Source organism: Rattus norvegicus, chromosome 3 (assembly GCF_021556685.1).
Source record: "Rattus norvegicus strain SHRSP/BbbUtx chromosome 3, alternate assembly SHRSP_T2T, whole genome shotgun sequence".
In the NCBI taxonomy this organism is placed as follows: Eukaryota; Metazoa; Chordata; class Mammalia; order Rodentia; family Muridae; genus Rattus; species Rattus norvegicus.
In genome coordinates this window covers 49,591,497-49,617,498 of record NC_141536.1, presented here as the reverse complement: position 1 = coordinate 49,617,498, position 26,002 = coordinate 49,591,497, and the positions used below count along the sequence as shown (strand labels likewise).

The 26,002-nt window shown below is 39.6% G+C and overlaps 1 protein-coding gene across 2 annotated transcripts in view; it reads right to left on the bottom strand.

The window, feature by feature from the left end:
* Nucleotides 1-2,194: 2,194 nt before the first annotated feature.
* Scn2a (sodium voltage-gated channel alpha subunit 2) overlaps nt 2,195-26,002 on the bottom strand; it is a 142,474-nt gene continuing 118,666 nt past the window's right edge. Inside the window, exons 18-27 of one of the 2 annotated variants that reach the window (XM_087648716.1) lie at nt 25,837-25,957; nt 23,727-23,881; nt 21,995-22,168; nt 19,136-19,258; nt 15,714-15,995; nt 14,830-14,883; nt 11,772-11,909; nt 11,289-11,393; nt 7,005-7,275; nt 2,195-5,993 (exon numbers count right to left, since the gene is read on the bottom strand). In XM_087648716.1, coding sequence (XP_087504842.1) covers nt 4,798-5,993; nt 7,005-7,275; nt 11,289-11,393; nt 11,772-11,909; nt 14,830-14,883; nt 15,714-15,995; nt 19,136-19,258; nt 21,995-22,168; nt 23,727-23,881; nt 25,837-25,957 — 2,619 coding nt within the window. In that variant the 3' untranslated portion in view covers nt 2,195-4,797. 2 annotated transcript variants of the gene reach the window in all.

Sequence of the window (26,002 nt, the reverse complement as noted above, 5' to 3'; positions counted from 1 at the left end):
ACTACAAATGTCCAATAAAAATAGGAAAAACATGTCTAACCTCAGTAGTCATCAGGGAAATGAACACAAACTACTTTGAGATTCTGTTTCACCACAGACAGAATGGCAGTCGCTGGTGAGAGGGAACTGTTACACACTGTGGATGTGCCTAAGCAAAACGAATAAATAAGCAGCGAAATATATAACTGAGGAAATGAGGTGCCCATGAAAACACTAGCCAAGACCGCAGCACAGTGGCATCAGATTACACGGTGCGTTCTACTGAGCAATAAAGAGTCTTCTGTCACCTCCTCTTTGCCAACAGACTACAGCATGGTTTTCCAGGAGCTTTGCCTCCAGATGAAACTCTTCCTTCATATGAGTTTTATTTGTTTGTTAGTTTTTTTTTAAGTTCCACTTTTGTTTCCGCTTTCCTTCTCAGTGCTGGCTTGTTAGCAAGAACCACAGAATCTTTTTTTTTTTTTTAAAGATTTATTTATTTATTATATATAAGTACACTGTAGCTGTCTTCAGATACACCAGAAGAGGGCATCAGATCTCTTTACAGATGGTTGTGAGCCACCATGTGGTTGCTGGGAATTGAACTCATGACCTCTGGAAGAGCAGTCGGGCGCTCTTAACCGCTGAGCCATCTCTCCGGCCCAAGAACCACAGAATCTTGTAGCTCATTCTTCTCTGACATCTCTCAGCTCTGCTTATGAAGCTGACATAGATGTTTTGGCTTTTAGTTATTGCATATGAATGGGATAAAAGAATAAAAACACTATTTGTTGATCTGTGGGGTCATGATAATTATTTATTTGCCACTGGTCTACACCTTTTACACAGAAAGTCATAGGAGAAACATGTGCTTTATGGATCCCACATATTGGCAAGCAGGAAAGATTTCTTTCCCTTATTCCTCTGTTTTGCCCTTTCTCTACCACTGCTGCTGGTACTCACAGTGGCCATTCCCACAGGATCTTTTAGGAAGGGGTCTCTCACATTTCCCCTACACTCCCATTGTTTATTCTTGTCCTCTCTTCTGTCTTCCCTGCTGTTTAATAATTGTTCTGTACTCCACAGAGCTCAGGAAAACAACTAATTACATGCTGCACTTCAGGAATGGAGTAGCAGAATATTGAAGTCACTCTAACCTAGCCATTTTTTAAAAAGGGGGGGTATGGATATCTTGCCTGCCTGTATTTCTGTTCACATGTGCATGCCTTGGGCTTGTAGTCGCCAAAGGGGGATGTTAGATCCCTTAGAACTGGAGATACAGACACAATGAACCACCATGTATGTGCTGAGAACCAAATATCTCACCTCTGGAAAAGCAGCAAGTGGTTTTAACTACTGAGCCATCTCCCCATTCCCTCCTGGCTAGCTTTGAATGTTAACGACTACTTGGTTGTTCATTGTGAACTTCCATCAGGGCAAATTAGAGTTCCCTGGGGGATTTTTATGAATTCCTAATGCAACTTAAACTACTCTCACGTCCTGATTGCCCAGTATACATACATCATGGATCCAACTTCATATTGTGACTTCATATTCTCTAGATCACTCTAATATTCTAATTATTTCCCCCAAGCAGAATAATACGGGAGTATAAGTAGATCAGTATCAATTCCTCATACTCCTTAAACTGGACGATAAATACTTGGGAATCATCGTAGTTCTCTCTCTGCATACTGAGTAAAATAAGGGGCAGTGAAAGGGACAGATGCTTCTTATGAAGACTACTTCCTATTGGACGGGGATTCCCAATCTTGCTGTGATTCATCGGCAGTAGAGAGTCTTACAGATACTGGATGACGAGGTCTCACCTCAGGGTATAGGAACTCAGTTGGTCCGCTCTCCTCCAACATTGACATTTCTACAGAAGCTTCACAAATCATTTTAAGATGCAATCCAAGTTAAGAGGCACTTCTCAGACTGTTCATCATTAAATGGGAAAAGCAAGCCTGTGTGATTTTGATTATGTAGTTTATAGTATTAAAGAACCGATCTCTAAGCTTTCTTGGAAGTTTTGCTAAGCATATATATAAATTTTGCGAATGGAAAAGAAGCAAAGAAACTAGTTTTCAGAAAAACTGCCAGTGTCTGAGAGAGGGATCAAAAGGGCAGAGGATAGTGGGTTGTGAATATGTAAAGACTGAAGTGAAAGTGAAAACCAAACAACAGGCAGAGGAGAGAAGAAAGGATGCACAACTTAAAACGTTAGTCAATTTTTTTTATTATTTTTTTCTTGTAACTTTCCACTACTCTATCTGGTACCATAGCTGTGGGTTTTTTTTTTTTTTTTGGCCAATATTAAAACTAGATATCCAATACATTCTTCTTAGTTTCCATTCCATGAAAAATTTAAAGATGAATTATTTTACTTAATGTGTACTTTTTACATTTAAATTTTCAGATAGATCATTTTTACATGATAGAAATTTACCTCTAACTGGCATCTCGAGGGTAGAAACACGGACAAAACAACAAATACAGAAACGAAAGCAAAAAAAAAATCTTTATTCTTTTGGCTTGATCGTAATGTGGCTTACCGGTAGCTCTGTATGGTAATAGCATTTTCCTGCATGCATTCATGAACACGCTACAAGTCAAAAGCTTTAGTATAAAGAATCTACATTGAAGGTTGTCTGTGAAACAAAGTGTTTGGCTGTAATTGGCGATATCATTTCACTAACTGGTTTTGTGGAAAACAGAGAGAGAGAGAGAGAGAGAGAGAGAGAGAGAGAGAGAGAGAGAGAGAGCGCTTGGTTCCCGAATCATACCTGAAACAGCTCTGGTGCCATGTGGATGAGTAAGATTCTATCTATCCATCTATCTATCTGTGTAAACGAACATTAAAAAAGATGGATGAGTAGAGGAGAAACACTAGGTGAGGACATCCTACTCAGGCAATGCCAAGAGTGTCATCTGCTCCCCTTGAAATCTCTTGTCAATGATAAGGCATCACTATTGAAAGCAAATGGACATTAGACTTGGAATGAGAATTGTTTCAAGTGGAAATACGCGCAAGTCCACAGTACCAACAACGACAGCCAGAGCCCTACACTGCCTCTTAGGCCTTATCTCTTCCGTGACGAAGTGCCTTGATTAAAAAGTGCCGGGGAACAGAAACTAACGGTAGAACTGTGACGTCAACCTGAAGATACTTTTAATTTCCCATTTTATGTACAAAAGGCTTTGAAATAAAATAAAATGAGCCCCCCTTTTTTACAATATGTATATTTCCTTAGAAAACTCGAAGCACATACTTTTAACAGATCTAAGCAGCTTACACTGTCAGACATCTCACCGGCTGTTCCATTAAGGTTTGGGAGAACCAAGAACAAGGATCTCCTTCCCGTTTACCGCAACCCATGGCTCATGTCACGAAGAGTGAGTTCCTGGTGGACCGATTTGCTTCACTTCGCCACCGACGTATGGCTTCCCTGTTAGACTTCTGAACAGCAGAAGGGTTAAGATACAGCAGCATCAGCAAGAGAGACATGCAGCGGTGACAGCTTCAAACTCTAAGGGACCCAGTGACACCATGTCGCCTGTTGAAAGCTTGCAAACTATACTTAACTGTGGTACATATTTGATGCAGTAAATACTGTGCTTAAATCATTTTCATTTGCTCAAACATGCACCACTGGGTAAAATTACTATTTACAAAGCAGACTTTGTTGCTGTTGTTGTTTTTTAATTGACATACACTATGTCAACCTTACCAAGAGCAGAAGATGGCTAAACAATACTGCAGGGAAAAAAAAGCAGAACCAACTTCAGAAAGTGGCCGTGGGGGTGGTTTTTGGTAGTTTGGGTTTCTTAGAAAGGACTGATAGGAGATATATATATATGTATATATATATTTTTTTTACCAAAGGACACTTATTAAAAAAATGTTATAGTCATGCTGTCAGGACTCTGAGCATGTGATGGTCTGTGTGTGCATATGTATGCATGTGTGTATACATATATATGTATATACACGGCCATATACATATAGACATATATACATGTACATATAATGAACTATGTAAAAATAAAACAACTCTTTTTGATGGTTGTGGTTCTATGGAACATTTACAGGCACATTAAAATTCCTCTGGATGAAACACCTTAAAAATATGAATAGCTATTTAAGCACCTCAAAAAATCTAAAAACATCCTGAAATGAGAAGTAAGCTCTTTCCTGGTGTGATGGGATATCGTCATGTGTGAATGAGAGCTGCAGCATTACCTTCGTTGAAAATAGATCTCGTTATACATAGAGAAACGTCGAATCCCCTCCGTAATCCCTCTCCCCGAACATAAACCCGTTTACAAAAATAGTCACATATAAGAGTAAACAACCCGTGAATCAAAAAAAAAAAGTGATAAAGTCACAGCACACATTTTGTAAAAATATGGCAGGTGTGGCAGTTAAAACACAAACAGTGGTGACAGTTACCGCTATCAAGTGTCACATGTTAAATTTACATAAAAATTTAACTTTCCTCCCCGTTTCCATGTTCTTCTAGTCTGAGTAGCCATTGCTCTCCGCTCTTCAGCAGTGTCAGCTGGTTGTGAACATAGAAGCCTCCCGTCGGTGCTCTTTGTCTGGTTTGGTGAATCCCAGTGTGCTGACCCGAGGTCCTGTCTTGTTATAGGCACTGACCTTAAGTATACACTTAGAGAAACAGTCAGTTTGGCATGGACCTCCTGAGGGAGTCACAGATACATCACCAACACAGGCTGTAAACAGTTGATCACGAAATGGAATATTCTTTTTTTTTAATTTTTAATTTTCGTTATTATTATTATTATTTTATTTTTTTACTTTTTACTTTCCCTGATATCTTTCCCTTTGTCCTCTTTTTCTGATTTGTCCTTTTCAAATTTTTCCTTCTCCGGTTTCGTCACGCTATCGTAGGAAGGTGGAGAAGTTGTGGAAGGTGTCACATCAGTCTTCTCTGGAGTTGAATTCTCGTTCAGTTTATCTGTGATGATGTCTTCTTTGATGGGCGTTCCCTCGTCTTCTTTACCTTTGTCTTTTTTATAGATAGACGAAACTTTCTTAACTTTCTGCTTCAGGAGATACCGCCTGTATGCTCGCTGGATGACAATAGCAGACACCTCCTCTTGTTTCCGTTTCAGGGTGGTGGTAATGGGCTCATAAGAGACCTTGGAGGGGTTGGAAGCCATGAACCGATCTTCCATCTGGATTCGAAGAGCGTCCATCTCTCCACTCTCGCCCAAGACCCGCTTTGTAAAAGCAAACAAGATGTCCAGGCAGTGGATGCGGTCTCCACTCACCATGGGCAGGTCCATGGCAATGAGCTGGACTTTGTTTGGCTTTGCGATGAGGAGGGGAGGATCCAGGGCAGCTGCAAAGTCAGAAAGCTTGCAGAACTCTATGAACTGAGTGGCGTCAGGGTCGAACTTCTCCCAGACCTCGTAGAACATCTCAAAGTCGTCCTCACTCAGGGGCTCTGCACTTTCTTCGGTGGCGACGCTGAAGTTCTCCAGGATGACAGCGATGTACATGTTCACCACCACCAGGAAGGATATGATGATGTAGCTGACAAAAAAGAAAATCCCCACGGATGGGTTCCCACAGTCCCCCTTCACCGAGCTTCCAGGGTGATCTTTTTCAGGGTCACAGTCGGGAGGTCCGCTATTTAGTATAGGGGCCAGCAGTCCGTCCCAGCCGGCAGAGGTGGTGATTTGGAACAGGCAGATCATGCTGTTGCCAAAAGTCTCAAAGTTGAACATGTCATCAATTCCAACTTCCCTCTTAACGTAGGCAAAGTTGGACATCCCAAAGATGGCGTAGATGAACATGACCAGGAAAAGCAGGAGGCCGATGTTGAACAGCGCAGGAAGGGACATCATCAGAGCAAAGAGCAGAGTGCGGATCCCCTTGGCGCCTTTGATCAGGCGTAGGATTCGTCCAATCCTGGCCAGGCGGATGACTCGGAACAGGGTAGGGGACACGAAATACTTCTCTATCAGCTCCGCGAGAAACATTCCTATGAAAAGACGATAGCCAATAATGTTAATGACTGCTGCCAAGAGAAGTTTATATGATTAAGATAAGTACTATCCAGTTTATGAACTACACATGTAAGAATTAAATAAATACCAATACATATACATTTGTTAATAATTTTACCTAATACAGTTAGTTATACATATATAATGTATATATATGTCTGTGGTTATATATGTGTATATGTATGTATTGTGCATGCAAATAAAGTGCGATATTTATTCAGTAAAATGACATTGGTATGTTTGGTGTTATATCATTGAGGTTTTTATTTTAAATCTCAACCTATGAATTGCAAACCCATGGGGGTTGAACATAGGGATCACTTAAGACCATTGAAAACAAAGGTATTTACATTGCAATTCATAATAGTAGAAAAATTGTAGTTATGAATTAACAACGAAAATAATTTTAAAGGGTTAAGTTTGAGGGTTAGTTGTTCATTCAAAGCTGTAGTTATCTATAGGATAGGGATATGACTGAGTACAGGAGATAATGCAAATTATAGCCATTGGTTTTTAAATTGAGACAAGATAGTGAAAAGAAAAAAAATAAACACATAATTTTATGAACAGATGAAATACCAAACAAGAAAACAAACAAACAAACAAAGGAATGGAATTCCAGGCTTTATCTGAAAATTTGAAATGATTAAAAAAAATCTCTAATGCTTTCAATGATAGACAATCAGTATTAACTACTCTTTTTTTTTTTTTTTTTTTGGTTCTTTTTTTCGGAGCTGGGGACCGAACACAGGGCCTTGCGCTTCCTAGCTAGGCAAGCGCTCTACCACTGAGCTAAATCCCCAACCAGTATTAACTACTCTTAATTTACCTTTATCTTTTCATTTGTTTTTTGAGAGAGTGTCTCACTATGTCACTCCAGGTCTCCTGGAGTTTCATATCTGCCTGAACATCCCATGTACGCGGTTACTGCCATTTGCCCACTCACCTAGCACTCTTGGGTTGTTGGGTCCAGCCCCCTGTCTTACCTACAATGGAGAGGATGACTACCACAAAATCAAAAATATTCCAGCCGATGGTGAAATAATAATGGCGGAGGGAGATGAGCTTCAGCACACACTCGCCCGTGAACAGGACAATGAACACCAGGTTGATCCAGTACAGGATGTTGGTCATCTCCTGACTCTGGTCGTCTGTTTCCACCATCATGGTCACCATGTTGAGGCAGATGAGGATCATGATGCTGATGTCAAAGACTTGTTTGGTTACAAAATCAAAGACCATCCCTTGAAATTTGTTCTGGAAGAAATAACACAGGCAAGTGCACTCAAACTCCGTCAAAAGGTCTCATTCGACATATCTGGTTACAACTTAGTAACATGAAATTTTATATTCTGTGAAGATACACCATTCTCGCGTTATCTGTCGTCAACTATAAACAACTACTGAATTTGTTTCACGAATACTATTTATGCTATAAACTTTATAAAAAGGTTTAAAAACTCTAAAGTTTCCCAGTTGAATTTGTTTCATGAACATTATTCATACTACAAATTTCATAAAAAGAATTTTGAGAAAAGCTGATGGCCTCAGTACCCCTAGCATCATGGTTGTGGTAAGCAGTCAGTAAGTATTTTGCAGCTATAATAAATATTTTTATTCCATGTGCTGGGAGGCGAACATTAAAACTATGGTAGAGACTGAATAAATACTTGTCCCAGATTTGCTCTTACTTTTTACCCAGACTCCCCCAGACATATTCTCTCATCAAAGCTTCAGTGTCTTTCATTGTCAACTCTATAATAGATAGATTTTAAATTATAGTTTCAGAAAAAGAATGTTAGTGGGAAAACAGATGACATTAGATCAATTCTGTATTTTGTGATATTCTACTAAGGTTCATTTCTTAGTAAGATAATAATTTTGTCGTTGGATAAGGTGTATTCCCTTCACACAGGTGAATACATGTGAAGATTACACAGAGTAAATCTCCTGCCAAAAAAACTGTTAACAATGAGTTATAGCTCACAACGTAGTCAGCTTTGTGCTAGTTGACTTGAATCTCACTTCCCTTTTCATTCTTTTTGACACGATGTCTCACGATGTAGCCCTACGTGGCTTGGAACTCACGGTATAGAGCACCCTCAGTGTAAACTTAGGGAGATCTGGGGCTGGAGAGAAGGTTCAGCAGTCATCTGCCTGTTTTTGCTGCTGGAGTCCTGAGATTAAAGGCATGCCCTGACATGTCTGGCTTGAACATTATTTTCAAGAATTTATTGGCCTTGTGTCTTGCTTATGAACATACATCCTCGCTTGTAAACAGTTGTCATCAAGAGACTGTTATGGTCCATTTTGCCTGTGTCTGTTGGAAATGCTGATGCTACAGCTCAGGCCTTGATGGAACTTGAGTGAGTTCTAGCTTCTTAACTGGAATGACTGGTGTCTTGCTACCTACACATTAAAAGCTTGTTCTCTGAGAAGATGACACTTGCTGGAAAATTCTGGACAGCAATTAGCAGCTACTGTGTTTGGCTCTTTTCTCTGAATACATCTTTGGCTGACTAGGCTGGATTCCTACTTCTTGCTTCTTCATAAGGTTTTTTCTTCCCAGGCCTCTCCACGGATTACATACAATCCAGCTTCTTGCCTTAGTCTCTATTCATTGTAGTTTGTCGTTGCAAGCTTTCTGTATTCTCTTTATAGCTACCAACCTCAGAATGACACACTAATTCTATCCTAGCCTGCTCCTCTATTCCTATCCCTTCTGTGAAATAAGCAACAATTGTTTTCTGGTGGATAACACTGCTTTAAGGTGCAGCAGTCCTGTGCGCTCAGAAGACCTTGTTCTTTCTCCCATCACGAGATTCAGGGCATTGCATTGCAGGCAGTGTCCCCCCTATTTGCTTTGTTTTAGTTTATTCTTTCTCCATTTGCTATGGAGGATCCCTACATTTCTCATAGGCAGCCTCCAGGATTTACTTGATCCTGACTCTCAATTGGTCTTAATTTTCTTGTCAGCAGAACTAGACAAAGCTCCTTAATCTTGTTCATATAACATCATAATTCAATGCTTCAATGCCCACCACTAATCCCGAGTTCCTGCCAATTTAGATCTTAGGTCACTGAATGTAATGAGAGAAACTGTATAGCCCCAAAGGCTTGGCCTGCCACAGCACATGTTTTGTAAATTAATCTGAGTCCTAAGCATTAATTAGCAACTCTCTGTCCCTCTGTTCTGAGGATAATACTAAACTCAGAGAAATTGACAAATCTTTTATCTAATAGTCTTACTTGTTCCTTTTTTGTTGTTGTTGGAAGTTAGATATCAAAGTCAATCAGTGTAAAGAAATTCTTCAATAACTTTATATTCATTTCACAATTTCTGGGTTCCCATACTCTTTTCTTGTGTTACTCAACATCCCCTGAAGGACTCAGTTCCCTTTCTTTTCTGACCTGAGCTGTCCATTCTTGGCTCACATCTTGTGCAATTTATTTTGTACTTAGCCACTCTCTCCCTTCCAGAAAGTCTTTGGCTATGCTTCAGACTTAATCTCTCAATTATAGGAAACCTGTGCTCTACTGCTAAGTCGTCTTTGCCCCTCTCTGCCCACATTTGGTTGCTAAATGCTAAAATGAATGTCGACTATTCTCACCCCAGGCATCCTACATTGCAACTCTCAGCCTCCCATTGTCACTGTGACGGTCCATCACTGATGTTCTTGACCGTTAGCTTCCATATTATATGAGTAGCTCCCTTTTAATTTCATTTTGGCAACAGTCTCCAAATCCATTCACTTTCCCTCTGGTGTTGGCTACCTATGACCTCCAAATTAGCTCCAAACTTTATGTGCAGGGCATCCCCATCCTTCTCTGTCCAACTTGTTGAGTGATCATCATAAAACTAAAATGACCTGGGTTACCTTGATGGTTTTCTGGTGGTCTTAGGATAGAGGTAACTCCTATCAAGGCTGACCCATTTAATTTGTTTTATGTTAACAGGACCCAGATGGACCCACTGTCTGCACCCCATGTGACTTTTCTGTCAGGGCTTTCACCTACACAAGGCTTGACCTCAACCCATGCTCCCCGATGACCCTTCATTCTTCATTCTTCTTGGCTCCTCAGTAATGAATAACTTCAAAAAACAATCTTTTCCTCATTGGTCAGCTCTTTTCTCTCCCTCCTTCATAGGTGAATGCTTCCACTTCTGAGGTGTGCTCATTTTGTTGATGTGATAATTTGACAATCTATTGATTAGGCCTTTGTTATCTTTGCTTTAGCACTTCCTTCCAGTCATAATACTCTGCTTTAACAATCTTTTTCTTGATGCAACTCTGCTGTTCTCATCACAAGGTCCTATTAATATTGTTTAAGTAAGGTAACTAAGTTTTAAACCTTGAGTCTACTGCTTAGTAATTCAAATATGCCACGCATCTTCCTACGTGCTTACTTCTAAGGATTTAGAGTATACATTTTCTCACATAGGGACTATGTTATACCCTGTTTGCAACTGCTCAAGATATATTATTTGTCAAACATTGGGATCAGTTTTACTTTTCTTATCCTTTGTCTAATGTAGTGTCCCACGCTCTCTGAGCTACTCTCAGATTTCCATTCTGAACAAGTTGTTGAACCTAGTTATTTATTATTATTGTCAATGGATCATAAAATTTTGGAGAATACTAATTGGTATTAAACTTGGCATGGATTTGGAAAAGCACCGAGAGTACCAAGAAATAATATCAGAAATAATCAAGGAACTGAGGGGCTCTCCTGACTCTCCAAAAAGAACTAGCAATAACTGAAAAAAACGGATAACTGGAAGAGCTATGAAACCCATGAAAGACATAAATAGCAAAGTTCTACCTCAGGGCAGGGGAGTTGAAGATTAGTTGCATTTAAAATCAGAAAAAAAAATGGTGACTATGTTTCAGTAATGATTCCAGTCAACCCATTGAGCTAAACAGGCGATGGCACTAACTGTGCCAATCAAATCCCAAGGTAGTAGAGGACATTCATGTCCCCACATGATGTATGTAAATATTTTTAATACTGTCACTACATTATAAGAATATCTTCACTGTCACTAGTTCTTTCTGATATATTGTCTATTTGAGACTACAAAAATATGGTTTTATATATAATATATTATATATTAGATCATTTTTGGCCTATGTATATACATGGCAAATATGAAGGCTATCAAGTCGGAATATAAAGCCAAATTCAGAAATATGCTGCTTTCTGGAATTTTGGCTGGGAAAGGGACATATACCACCATGCTCACTGATAAGAAAAAATTCTGTTCTTACTGCAGGCCGAGGAATGGGCTTCTGCGGTTTCTTGGAGCCGAGCTTCTTCATTGCATTGTAGTATTTCTTCTGTTCTTCTGTCATAAAGATGTCTTGACCTCCAAAGTAAAGAAAGAAAAGCAAAATATTGTTACAACCATGTTCTTTACTTGCTGTAAATTCCACCTGAATGCTCATTTGAAAGTCAACATTCCTAAAGCAGCTCTTCGCATTCTCAAAGATTCACTGTGTCAAAATATTAGGTATGTCATAGTGGGCACATCCACACACCCGAGGCCTCAAAGCAGTATGTAGGATTTATAAATGACCTAAACTCTTAAAAACTCATGAAATCTCACGGGAATCTCTGAAGTTTGCATTGTTATTTTTTTGTTTGTTTGTTTGTTTGTTTGTTTGTTTTCCCTGCGTTTTGGAGCATTAAGGAAGCAGTGCGGTGTTCTTAGCTCACGACTTCCAGCAAGGAGGAAATCTAAATATACTCATCTTCTTCTTCTGCTGGTTGAAGTTGTCTATGATGACACCAATGAACAGGTTCAGGGTGAAGAATGAGCCGAAGATGATGAAGATGACAAAGTAAAGGTACATGTAGAGATTGTCTTCGTATTTGGGCTGCAGTTCTACCTGAAATATGAAGAAAGGTAGACAGTCAAGCCCACAGTCTCATTAGGAGTACATCACAGAATTTTCAAATCTCTAAACATGAAACAAACAGACGAATGTCAAACAAAATTTTGGAACCCACAGGTCTAATGGGTCTGCTGAATCCTGTCAGGCTAATCACTGACTTGAGAAAAGAAAATACATTCAAGCAACAGATTAAATGATTATCACAGTCTCACCAAATACACCACTATATTGGGAATGTTCTTTTCCTTAGTAAGCAAATATCTCAACACGCCAAGCAAGTAGGATTACTCCTTCCACAGTGGCAAAGTTAGAGTGTCATTACTCTCTTCTCAGATGGTTAGTATTTATTTTCTCTCCCTAGTCCTCATATCTGTGAAATGGAAACCCATAGTTTTAAGAGTAACTCATGAAAGTCAAATGTACCAATATGAGTAAAAGTGCATGAGATATAATCGTACACACTTCCTAGGTAGTCTAGAAACTACATTGTGTGCACACATGACTAGGTTGGTAGGGTCTGTCCTTCCTGATAGTGGGCACGTTGACCCCCTCTCTCCAGTAGCTGCTGTTGGCATTACAGTGATCCTCTCTCTTGTCCAGATCTTGGAGGAAAATCAGTGATGATGGAAGAATCAAAAGTTCAAGTCTCACAGGACACTTCTAATAACTCAGGTAATCAATCGTAGGTGGGAAAGAACACAAAGTGCAACTTACCATGTCATGACACAATTCTGAGCACCATGACCAGCTTATTTTAAATGGCATACGATAAAGTAAAAGACAACAAAATGCTTGTAAAACTGACTGCTATTTATTTGACGATCATTTGACTTCTCTGTGTGTCATATGCACAACAATGTGAAATAATATTTTCAAACCTTTTAAAATTAAATATAACACACTAGAGTAAATTGTCTAATTTAAAATCTTAAGTGAATTTACCTATTTGTAAGAGAAACATACGACTTAAGTATTTCAAAAGTCCTGGTGTGTTTCTTCTTCTGCAACCTAGCCACCATCATTAGCCTTATTTACTTTCATTAGCATCATTTCATGATGATGCTAATGAAAGTAAAGCCAGAACCTGGTATGGTGTCACACCCTTTAACCCCATCACTCAGGAGGCAGAGGCAGGTGGATAGCTGTGAATCGATACCAGCTTGATCTACATAAGACATCCTGGTCAGTGAAGGCTCCACAGTGAGACCTTGTCTCAAATAACATTAAATACAAATGAATGTAAAGGAAAAAAAAAGGAGTCAGAAATTCCAGTGGCCCATTGGCTTTTCTCTTCTACAATATGATTGGGTGTGAGGGCTTCCGTAGTATTTTTGCTAGGTTTGAAAAGAAGAGAAGCAAAGTAAGCTCTGGACCTTGTAGGCTGTTGCTAAAGGTAGAAATAGCTTCCAGTGAACTAATCCAGGAGGTAGAAAGAGCTCTTGCAGAAACCATTGTAAGTAACACAGTCTCAATTCAGAGTTCCAAAATGTTCCCTGTTGAATATGTTGAACCTCTCTGCTTCGGTAATGCATTGAGTTAGTAGCAATTACATGAGGCTACTGTGCAAATGAAAGGAGAGAATATGAGGTAACCCTTGGTTTCCTGGGTCAGAAAACACCTGCGGCTGAAATCGCTGATGCCATGCAGGGCTTTTGAGCATCTTCTGCTTCTGCCAATCTTCTATCCTATTCTCCCTTTTTATGAGGCTGAAAAACCAATTCAGGGATTTTTTTAATATGGAGAGTTAATTGCTGGTACAGGAAAATATCATTTTGAGAGTAACCTGGGGGCTCTAGAAAATCAGAAACAATTCCAAAATGCCACTGTCTTTGGATCATTTGTGTGAAAGTAATAAAAATCAAAGCGAACACTCCTCTGTGTTCCTAAGGTAGATTTTGCAAGTCCCCGCCTTCTCTCACACACTTCCCATCTTGGTTGGAGACACTATCAGGTTATAGCTTTTTCGTTTTGTTTCCTGTTTTCCCCACTGTTAGTCATCATTAGTCATATCCGTCCTCACGGAAGATAAAACGCTGGAGGAAACTTATGACAGATAAGGAAAATTGCCCTGAGGATTCCTCTTTAGAAAAACCTAACATCTCATTTTGAAAGTACGCTTCATAAAAATTTAAGCACCAAGGTCTAAGATTACAGGAAAAGACCAAAAAGAAAGGGAAAAAAAATCATGAGCAGGAGTTGGAGAGAAGCCTGGTAGTCAAGCATTTGTTGCAGAGCCAGAGAGATGGCTCAGTGGTTAAGAGCACTGGCTCTTCCTCCAGAGGTCCTGAGTTCCAATCCCAGCAACCACATGTTATGTCACAAACATTTATAATGAGGTCTGGCATGCAGATAGAGCACTCATATACATGAAATAAATAAATCTTTTTAAAAAATAGTATTTGTTGCTTTTTCAATATATCAGAGCTCAATTCTCAGCAATCACATGGTGGCTCACAACAGCCTGTAACTCTACTTCCAGAGGGTCTGAAGCTCTCTTCTGGCCTCCTGGGCACCAGGAACACATGACACACACAGACATATAATCAGGACAAACCACTCGCATACATGAAACAAGTCTTCGAAAAATGTATAAATATACAGTGAGTCAAGAAAAATCATATTCATTAAAAATTGAAAAAATTGGCCAGATTCTATTTTTTTGATTACTAGTTATTTAGAAGACGGTTCCTATTAGGCCTTTTCACATGATAAGGAATTTTAACTCTAACTGAAGAATTGGATCCCCAACAAAAATTGAAAGAAATAGTATAATATACACACTTTAGCAAGATAGTTGTGCTTTATACATTGATCTATATAACTGTAGAGCTGTGGGTTTTTTGCCATCAACAATTTACAATAACATGGCTATGCTCACTGATGCGAGTAAGCCATGTTCCCTAAGTAGACTTACATTTCTTGAGTCAACAGCTGCATACATGATATCCATCCATCCTTTAAAGGTGGCCTGTAAAACAGTCAACATATTTATTTCTCCTCTTTATTACAGCTTAGAAAATAGATTACAGAGTAAAAGTAGAAACAAGAGAACAAAAAACCCCTAGGAGAACATTCTGGAAATTTCCACCACAAGGAAATGACAAATGTTTGAGGTGATAGTTAAGCTTCCTCTAGATGCACATTACACAGTGTGCGCATGTAACATCACATCCCATAGCTCTCCACAAATGAAACAACTAAAACATGTGTAAGCAGCTAACCAATGCTCATTCAAGTACATGTGTGTAGCACGGTTTGTGGTTAACGTGTGGACATGTTTTGATAGCATGCATTATTCACCCCTATATTTTATAAAGTCTTCTTAGGCATCATCTTTAACATCTCTAACAAAATCCCAATCTACCGTCACAATATATGATCATAAGTCACCTCGATAGCCTCTGACACAGTTTAGACTGTAAGAATGATTATTATAATGAACCTAGGAAAACATTTCAGGAACAGAGTGTCAGCATGTGACATGGTTGGATATTATTCCCTGTGTGAATATATCATGTTTTCTTTAGCTGATCAACCACTGATAGGCTGACACTGATATCATGGATGATTATAAATGATACTGCAATTAGAACTGGTGTATTCCCACATGTAACATGAAATCAATATGTGGAAGAGAAGGAAGTGTCACATGGTCATTATTTAATAATTTTTTGAGGGAGCTCTTCAGTGGCTTACTAACATTTCCACGAACAGTGTGTAGAGGTTGCTGGAAATTTGTTATCTTTTTTTCCTCTTTGATGATAGTCAATTCTCAGCAAAAGTAAGGTGGTCACTTACTACTTGGAGCAGAGAAAGGTATCCGAGTCCCACGTTATCGAAGTTGACCTTCACGTTCTTCCACCTGGCCGTCTGATTGCTCTCAATGAGAGCTTGGCATTCACTGTAGTTGTTGACCACGCTCACATCAAACATTTCCCCCGTGGTGTAGTTGATGCAATGGTAGAACTTGCCAGCAAAGAGATTCACCCCCATGATACTGAATATTAGCCAAAAGATCAGGCAGACCAGAAGTACGTTCATTATGGAGGGGATGGCGCCTAAGAGAGCGTTTACAACAACCTGGCATGGGAGGAGGAGGAGGAAGAAACCCATGGAAAGATAAGTATTGATCACTTACTCTCAAATATTATTAGAAAACAATGATTTCGGCTTAGGGAATGGCTCAGCTGCAGTGAGCACTGTCGCTCTTCTAGAGGACCTAGGCTGGGTTTCCAGCACCCATGTGAAGTGGCTAACATTCTCCTGTAACTCCAGTTTGGGGGATCTAACATCTTTTTCTTGCCTCTAAGGGCATCTGAATATATGTGCTGGACATACATATACTCAGACGAATATACACAGAATATAAACAAATATGTCTTGAAAAAGAAAGGAGAACATACTGGTCAGGAGAGATAGCTTGATGAGTAATAGTATTTCCTGCTCAAGAGGATCTAGGTTGCCCCAACATATAACAAGGACACATGCTCCACTATGTTCATAGCAGCCTTATTTATAAGCCAGAAGCTGGAAAGAACCCAGATGCCCTTCAACAGAGGAATGGATACAGAAAATGTGGTACATCTACACAATGGAATACTACTCAGCTATCAAAAACAATGACTTTGTGAAATTCATAGACAAATGGATGGAACTAGAAAATATCCTGAGTGAGGTAACACAATCACAAAAAACACACAGGGTATGCATTCACTGATAAGTGGATATTAGTCCAAAAGTTCAGATTTCCCAAGATACATTCCACAGACCACAGGAAGCTCAAGAAGAAGGAAGACCAAAGTGCAGATGCTTCAGTCCTTCTTAGAAGGGGGAACAAAAATATTCGTAGAAGGAAGGAGACAAAGTTTGGAGCAGAGACTGAAGGAATGGCCATTCAGAACCTGCCCCACTGGGGATTCAGCCCATATATATACAGCTACCAAACCCAGACAATGCTGATGCCAAGAAGTGCATGGTGACAGGAGCCTGATATAGTGGTCTCCTCAGAGGTTCTGCCAGAGGATGACAAATACAGAGGCAAATGCTTACAGCCAACCATTGACCTAAGAACGGGGTCCCCATTGGAGGAGTTAGAGAAAGGATTAAAGGAGCTGAAGGGATTTGCAACCCCATATGAACAACAATACCAACCAACCAGAGCTCCCAGGGACTAAACCAGTATCCAAAGAGTACACATGGACAGACCCATGGCTCCAGCTGCACTTGTAGCAGAGGATGGCCTTGTTGGGCACCAATGGGAAGAGAAGCCCTTGGTTCTGGCAAGGCTGGACCTCCCAGTATAGGAGAATGTTGGGACAGGGAGGTGGGAAGGGTTGTGTGCTTGGGTAGGGGAACACCCTCATAGAAGTGAGGGAATGGGAGATGGGATAGAGGGCTTATGACAGCAAAGGGGATAACATATGAAATGTAAATAAAAATACCCCCCCCAAAAAAGAAGGTTTGGAACTGTCTGTTACTCTAGTTACAAAGACCCTAACACCCCATTCTAGCTTCTGAGGCCACCACATATACATGTAGTGTACATATATATAAGCAGGCAAATATACATACACATAATATAAAATACAAGTATTTCTAAAACAACAAATAATAGTCAAATTATAAAATTATAAAAAAATATAACTATCCTCCAAGTTGAATATGGGGTAGAAATATCCACTACCTTAACCTAAGAATCTTTTGTTTGTTTGTTTGGCTTTTGAGACAAGGTTTCTCTATATGGCTCTGGATGTGTTGGATCTCACTCCGTAGAGCAGGCTGGGCCTCAAATTCAGAGATCGACTTGCCTCTGCCTCCCGAGTGCTGGGATTAAAGGCATGTGCCACCACAACACAGCCCAGAAATTTTAAATTCTAAAATTCAGAAGAACAGCAAATGAATTTTACACTATGGGGTATTTTCTTAGGGTTTGAACACATATAATAACAAATTTTCCACGAGGAATATGGATGATTAAAATCAACAAATAAATAAGATCACAAGTAGTGACACATGTTTATGAGATCATCATTTGAAGAATACCAAGTTTAAAAATCAGAAAACGTACAGTGTCAAAATGAGAACAGAAGAGAGTATTGGAGGATGCAGTGTGACAGAGGATAGACCTGTCACACACAGGCCTGGGATTTGGTCCCACAGTTGAGAGAGAGAGGAATTGAGACTATATAAAAGATGAATTTAACGTAGAAAATGTGAAACACATTTAGTAAAGAATGTAACACTCTTTTAAAAAAATTAGGCTCACTTCTGCAAAAATAAGGAATATTTTAATTGTTAAAGAGAAGGGAAAAAACACAACAATCAAATAGCTAATCAAACATTTCTTCCAAAGCAAATGTATCTAGAAAAAACATACCCAAACATGCTTACAAATCAACACGCAACATTAATTACAACATTGGGGTGTAACACCAATAAAGTCTAAGTAACTATTTTCATTTCTATTTTTCCTTTTGTCTCAACTTGTAAGGAATTTTTGAGACAGGGTACCACTCTATGGCTCAGCCTGGCTAGGAACAGGCTATGTAGTAGGCTGGTCGTCCCATCTCATTCCTTTAGTCTCTAAGTGCTAGGATTAGAGGGAACTGTTTTAAATATCTCAAAAAGCATCCATTTCTACAAGCTACAGAGTGCTTTTTTTTAAAGTACTCAATACCATGGAGACAAGGTGCAATCATTTTCTAGGTGGTGATGATATGTGTTCTTGGGCTTTTGTCCCAGGGGATGCCTCCTGGGCCTTTGTGCTACCTTTCTAAGGGAGTATTAGATTTCCACAGCTGACCTACTTTTTAGACATCTCAATCTGTGCTTAAAAACTAAATTCAGACTTCAAAAGGCACAAAGTACACAGCACACACAGAGCAGCGAAGACGTGATGAGTCACGATTGGGAAGTTTTGAATTGCATCAGGTAAGATGGCCTGCACAAATGGAAATACTGGGGAGACAAGTAATCTTGATTCCTGTCGGCAACCTATGAGATACGATCAAGAATTCCCTAATGAAAATGAAGGGGATTAGGAGCATCGGGCATTGTATTCTGTGAGTCAAATGATGGGTGCTAGATACATATTCTTGATTGGTTGGTTGGTTATATGAACATGAAGACGCCAACTCCGTAGGGATTTGGCCTTTTGACTCTCGAAAGTCTGCGGTTATTCTTAATTATGCTTCCAGCAAATTCTAAGATGGTGGTCTTACCCTCATTCCTTCAAATCGGGATAAGGCTCGTAGAGGTCTCAGAGCTCTTAACGTTCGGAGGGACTTGATGGCACCAAGTTCCGAATAGCCCAAGGCATTTGCAGTTAAGCTAACCAAGGAGACCTATACGAAAAGAGCACGCTATTGATCAAAAGTTATACACACCACACTGTTCCTCTATGCAAAAAACAAGCAAGTAGTTTACAAACTTGGGGGAGTTTCCATATCACCAAGGCACTTGTTAAAAACACTGAACTATAGCGGAAATGTAAGGCTCTGTCTGTTGTGTCCCCCTGCCCCAGCTTTTTGGATGAGAAAGAAAAAAGATGTGGATTCAGTGTGTAGGAAGGTGGAGAGGTTGGGACAATCTGGGAGGAGTTGGGGGGGAACTCTGATCAGAATATAATATATTATATGGAAAATTTTTAGTTTCAATAAAACAATTGAGAGCTGGCAGTTTGATTTCTGAAGTTTGACATAAGGTCTGGGAATTTACATTAAACAAAACTTATGGAAGAGCAATAGCGTTGATTCATGAATCATATTTAGAGCATATAAAATAATGAAAAGAAAGGTCGAGATTCTAGTGTAACTAAAGGGTTTTTTTTGTTTTTTGTTTTTTTTTGGCTTGTTTTTAGTCATTTATACAGATCACTAGTGCTATTAATAAAAACTCTAAAATCTCAACTGGACAAAAAAGAGAAAAACTGTTGCAGACGTCACTAAAATACCAGATGACCTTTGCAGACTATGAATATGATATGAGCTCAGAAACTATATCTTGTTCTAAAGCACATCAAAATTTGAAAATCAGGTAAGCAGAAATAAATACATAATACGGTTTACAAGTATGGTGACAATAAGTATTTTAAAATGTTTTCTAAGAAAAACAACAGACATAAATAGAATTTCTTTTACAAAACTTGCGCTTCCTTAAGCTAAGTTTCTATTTATTATTTGAATTAAAGAGGAGAATGTGGTACAAAAGTCAATTTCATAAGCTTTATAAGTCTTCTCTTTATAGATAACTGAGGAATAAAGTCTCTGAATTATCAAGAACTGTGAAGGCTTTCTACGTGGAAGCCAGGAGGTCCTGTGGTCCTTTACATTCTTGGAGGACAGAACTCAAAGGAAAGGTACATATTACGGGATGAAAGACAAGTTAGACAAATGAAAAATGTTCTGAACTGGGGCCAAACTATTAAAAAGATGAGGTGGTAAGCCAGAACATTTTCGATAAGTTGTTTAGCTACAATCGAAAAGGAGAAACATTTGGGTCTTCCTAGCACAACATAAAAATGTTTACTCTTCTGAGTGTTTGCATTTGCAATAATCCACTTTTTTCATTTCAGCTTCTCTCCATAACACAGCGAGTCCATCTCCTAATTTCCCTACATCTAATTCTTCAGTATCTTTCTCCCCACTATATCCATACACTCCTATTTCTTTGACGGTATAATGGTTCCCTCAAACACTTGCCTAATTTGTCTCTCTTACTTTGCCTTCCATTTACAAATCTTTGCATCCTATTCCCTGGACTCTGTGCTCATCCTCAAGGTCTAAGACTTCTTAGCTTGAAGCATCAGAGTTGGCACAAGTGAGTGTCCCTCCCTCCTCTGGACCTAGTGGCATTCTTACCAGTCAAATCCTGATTCAATATACAAGAAAGAAACCTTTCCTCAAGGCAAGCCAATGACTATACATTTGTCCTATCTGGTTAACCTTATGCTCATTTAGGACCAGCAAAATTCTATTTACAGCACCATAAGAAAACAGACAATCAGGGTTGGGGATTTAGCTCAGTGGTAGAGCACTTGCCTAGCAAGCGCAAGGCCCTGGGTTCGGTCCCCAGCTCCGAAAAAAAGAAAAAAGAAAACAAAAAAAAGAAAACAGACAGTCAGAGAACATGTTTGATTTAAAACAAAATATCAAATAATTTAACAAGCAATCGTGAGAGCATTCACAAATCTAAAATAGTAGCTATCAGGCGGCAAGGAAATTAATTTTGTTTTTGGCTTTCTTTATTATTATGGATATAATGGCTTACCCTTGTTCACATATTAGATATGCTATCATCAAGCTACTGATCTGTCACAGTCACACATACAAAGTGGAAAGAACAGTGTCCTCTACAACCTATCACACCAAAGTGTTGGCTTTTGTGACACACTTGTTTTGTCATCCGTAATGGTCAAGCAGATAATCATATATGGCTTTACTTTTTGTTTATTTTCTTTCTACATTTCAAGATTTTAAGTGCAATTTTGAATGTACGTTTAGATTTATTGCATTTATGGTTAATTTACTGTCTTTAATTAATTTAAATACTTCTATATTCTAATATTCTATTTACTATCTTTAAACATCAACACAAGTCAAATACTTAAAAGATTGCCTGACCAATCTGTTTATAGCCATCAGAGAAACCCATGGTATAACTTTGCTTTGAACTTCACATGCAATTAATAATCCATTATGGGACAGATATTCTCAGGAGGCTCACACGCTGTCAAATTACTTGCTGAAGATGCTTGTGAAGAATTGTCACAACTCTGATTTTATGAAATGAGGAACTTAAACAACAGAGGAATCAACCTTGCCTCTCCTGCAGAGCTTAAAATTTCATATGCTGATTTGAATGTTATTTTCAAACTAGGTCACTAAATACCAGGTGGCACTTAAATCAACAAAGTATGTCTCGGGTATACTTCCACTGGAGAAGAAAAAAGATAGCATTCGTGTTTGAACTGAAACAGCATTTTACTTCTCTGAGTGTCTGCTTTATGCCACTCGACACAGCCAAGACCGGCGCCGATCACCACTGTCACAAAATAGAGAAGGAAACCACAGAGCACTCACATCAACGATCAGGAAGTCCAGCCAGCACCAGGCATTGGTGAAATACATTTGGAAACCATAGGCCACCCACTTTAGAAGCATCTCCAGGATGAAGATATAAGTGAAAACCTTGTCAGCATACTCCAGCATGGTCTTGATGGTCTTTCGCTGCTCAATATAAATGTCTTCAAAGGCCTAGGAATGGAAGCATGGTATTGCATTTCACTGTCCTGAGCAGTTCCTGCTTCATATATTGGGGAGGGGGGGATGATGCAAGGCGTCTTTGGTCAGGGGCAGGAGAAGGGTCATTACACTGTCCTGATCTCACAGTTATCTGGGTGTGTGAAGAATACCTGGGCTTTGCAGTCTACGGGGGAGACTCATGTAGTTTTCAAGTCTGAATGTTGAGAGCATATACCAAAAAGCATAAGATTTTCAAGAGAAGGCCAAATGTTCTCTTAAGCAAGAGGTGAAGTGTCAAGTCGCTCAAAATCTAGAGTCACTGGCATCCCTCTCCGAGGAATGTGTAAATATGTGACAAGGAGTTTCCTGACCCAGGAAAGGGGGAAAAGATTATCTCGCTTTCTCCAGTGGGGGTGTCTGGAAGCTACTGTCATTCTGTAACACTTAGGAACAAAAAGGGCGTGGTCATTTTCCAGCAGCCCCTGGCCTGGAATGAAAAGACCATTTTACACAAGTTCTTTTGACAGGAAACATTAACACAGAGTGCATAGTGTCCTGCATCAAAGAACTAAGAAGGTTTTGTTTTTAGAGAACGAGGGATCCAGGTTTGTGACAGGGCCCTGCTACCGAGAGCTACCGAGCTTAGCTTGTCCCTGAAGCAGAAAGCCCCCAGAAGCCAGCTCCAGTGTGAGCATGCGCTTGTGCTTCGAAGACCTGTGACTGAATGTACCAGGGAGCCAAGAGCTATTACAGCAAGGTCACACCCTGTAGGGCAGGATACAGGACTCGGTCAATTCAGGGGCGGCCCTAAAAGGCCTCCTGAAGTAGTGCACTCATCCTCACAATGAAATGTACTCACAGACAGGGTCAGCAAATTCAAAGCAAAGGGACTGCATCTCCCTTCACACCACAATGTGGGGAAATGGGTGACTTTATTTCTGTCATATCAACGAGAATTTGACTAAATTACTCATTCCATTAAATGAAGTCAGATGCAAAGTAGGCTCGTGTTGCTTTTAGAGATTAAGGTAGCCAACTAGTTACCAGTCCAGGTGGCTGGCACCTGATCGGTATGACTGAGTCAGGTGACTTCTCTCAGGAAGGGACTTCTATTAAGCAGATCCCCACTTCAGTGGGCAACCCCACATCTTAACCGCTTGGCCCTTCTGAAGAAGTGGTTCTAATCTATCTCAGGGCCCGAGGATGTATTGCAGACCCTAAAATCTATTTCTTAAATAGGAACATAGTTGCATTTGTACTGTATTGTATGGATGAAATCCAGTAGATGCTGGAAAGTATAACAATGGCCCAGAAAACAAAAGAATAAAGATGACACAAAAATAAACAACTGCCATTGGCGCAAATCAGAGAGTTTCCTTTTGAAATATCATGTGAACACACACTGTCTCAGAGTGATCCTGTCTGGCTCCTCCAGATAGAGCAGTATAAGCCACTCTTGCCAGCCCTTCCGCACACATATTTCCCCAACGTTGTATTTTATGAATGGGTGAAGTGACGTTCAATGGACAGGAAGGGGAAACACTGAGGGGGCAGGCCCCGCACCACCTACCAGAGCACCACTGCTGAGCAGAATCATAAAGACGATGAAGGTTTCAAACCAGTTATGCTCTACTATCTTGTAGCACGTTTTCCTCAAGTTCCACCAGAGCTTGCCTTTGCCCTCTTCTATGCTTATCTGACAACACTTGAACTTTCTCACACAGTCTAAAATAGGTGAGAGTGGATAAAGGAAAGGTCATCAGTTACTCTTTCTGCATCTCTGGGAAGGTGGAACATGAACCTGATTACCTCCTAGCACAGTACAAACAACCTTATTTTAATGAAGGCGTCCACTTACAGAAATCAACATCAGCAGTCTAGACTTTAGATGATTTGCTAAAGGAGCAAATATTATCTTATATGTGTATAATTGTATTATAATACATCATAAACTACACAAATCCAGAAAAACATAAAGTAAAAGCCACAGTTTATCTTTCTATTCAACCCTTCTCCCATGGTAAATCCTCCATAAACGTGACATGCATTTGAATTCTGATTAGTCAGTTTATAGCATAGTATAATTCCATCTAAGCAGAAGATTTGTGAAAGATTTCATCATGCTTTTCTCCATAAGATTACGGGCATTTATGTAAATATACACTATTATTGAATGATAGGGTTGTTTTGTTCCTGAATAGTATCTGAAGCCATGCACTAAGCACCTCTGTGTACTTTATGAGGCACTAGGTTAAAGCCTTTTCAATATTTATTGAAGAGAGTTTGTATTAAAAAACTGTGCTTGGAAAACCATAAGACTACAATATGTAAATGACCTTGCCCTTGGGGAATGTCTGTTTTAGTGGGATTGATTTTTTTTTAACAAGTTTTACAGTTTCAGAAAATACTTAAGTCTTATAAAATTTCATCGATAATGCTGAATTGCTGAATTTTTGGAACAAAACGGAGATGAGGCTAGATCTTGGGAATTGTATAAATCTTATTAATAACATGAAGTTTGAAGAAGCAAATATGAACCAACATTAATGACACCCAAGTCCGAGCATCTTGTGCAAGGCATTAGCTCCAGGTTGTTGGTCGAGCCCAAAGGAACAGCTTGGAGTCTCTGGTTTCATGTGGTTTGATAATCATCACTATAGTCACAGGCTATAAACTGACCCTCGTCTGAAACGGTGTAATTTTGGTTTTCTTTAAAGAATCCTTTTGAGAGTACTCTGATGATCATAAAGCTCCCGTATAAAAGTATACAGTATATATCAGCTTTCTGACATCTTTCGTCTTTGTTCAAAATTCACAAAAATATTCGACTTTGATTGACATTCAAGGTCAGACCAAAATGTCCATCTATCAACCCATTCAGTACAGTCTGAGCACTCAGCAAATAACGAATTATTTCCTTATGCCTTTTAGCTGCTTGTCTTTTCCTTTCCTTTTTAAAAACCTTAACAGTTATGAATCTGATCTAACCAACTCTCTCTCCTGGTCACTAATTTAGGAGGCCGGAGAGCCAATGGTGCTGCTTAGGCTTTTGTCAACACAAGTTCACATCATCTGGGAAAAGGGAAGCCCAACGGAGAAAGTTCTACTATCTCACTGGGTCATACGCAACTCTGTGGGGGCATTTTCTTGATTAATCATTGGTGCGAGAAGGCACAGCCCAGTGGAGTGTTGCCTTCTGTCTGTGGTCATGTGTTGTTTAAGAAAGGAGATCAGCTAGTAAGCCGAATTTCTCCATGGCCTCTCCTTCAGTTCTTGCCTCTTCATTCCTGACTTCCTCTCCTGCCGCTGACTTCCTTCAAGGTGGACCATGACATAGACATTTAAGCCCAATAAATCTTTTCTTGGCCAGTTTGCTTTTAGCCAGAATGTTATATCACAGCAACAGAGAGCAGACTAATACACCAACTAGCAGCATGTTTTAGGGTGGCTCATACCTTCAAAAGCAAAAGCAATCAATTATGTACATTAAACACACAGTCCGAAAAAATGCCTTTGGTTGGAGATTTAAAACAAAATGAATAAGTGAATCACTCTTATTCAGATAGGCGAGGGTGGTTAGAGACAGATGACAGAGATACAGACAGGTCACAGGAAAAATGGAGAGGCAGGAAAAATGGAGAGGCAAGAGAAGGCTCCCGACAGCCTGACTGTTTGCTCACCTTCTGTGAAACACGCTTCCGGTTCAAGCGATTCTTCCGGTTCGGCCTCTGGCTGCTCTCCCTCTGCCGGAGCGCCTATATCAACCGTACTGCCCTCAGATGAGCTAGTTGCATTCAATTTCTGAAAACCAACCCCACAGAAAAGCTTTTAAACACGTTCTGTAAT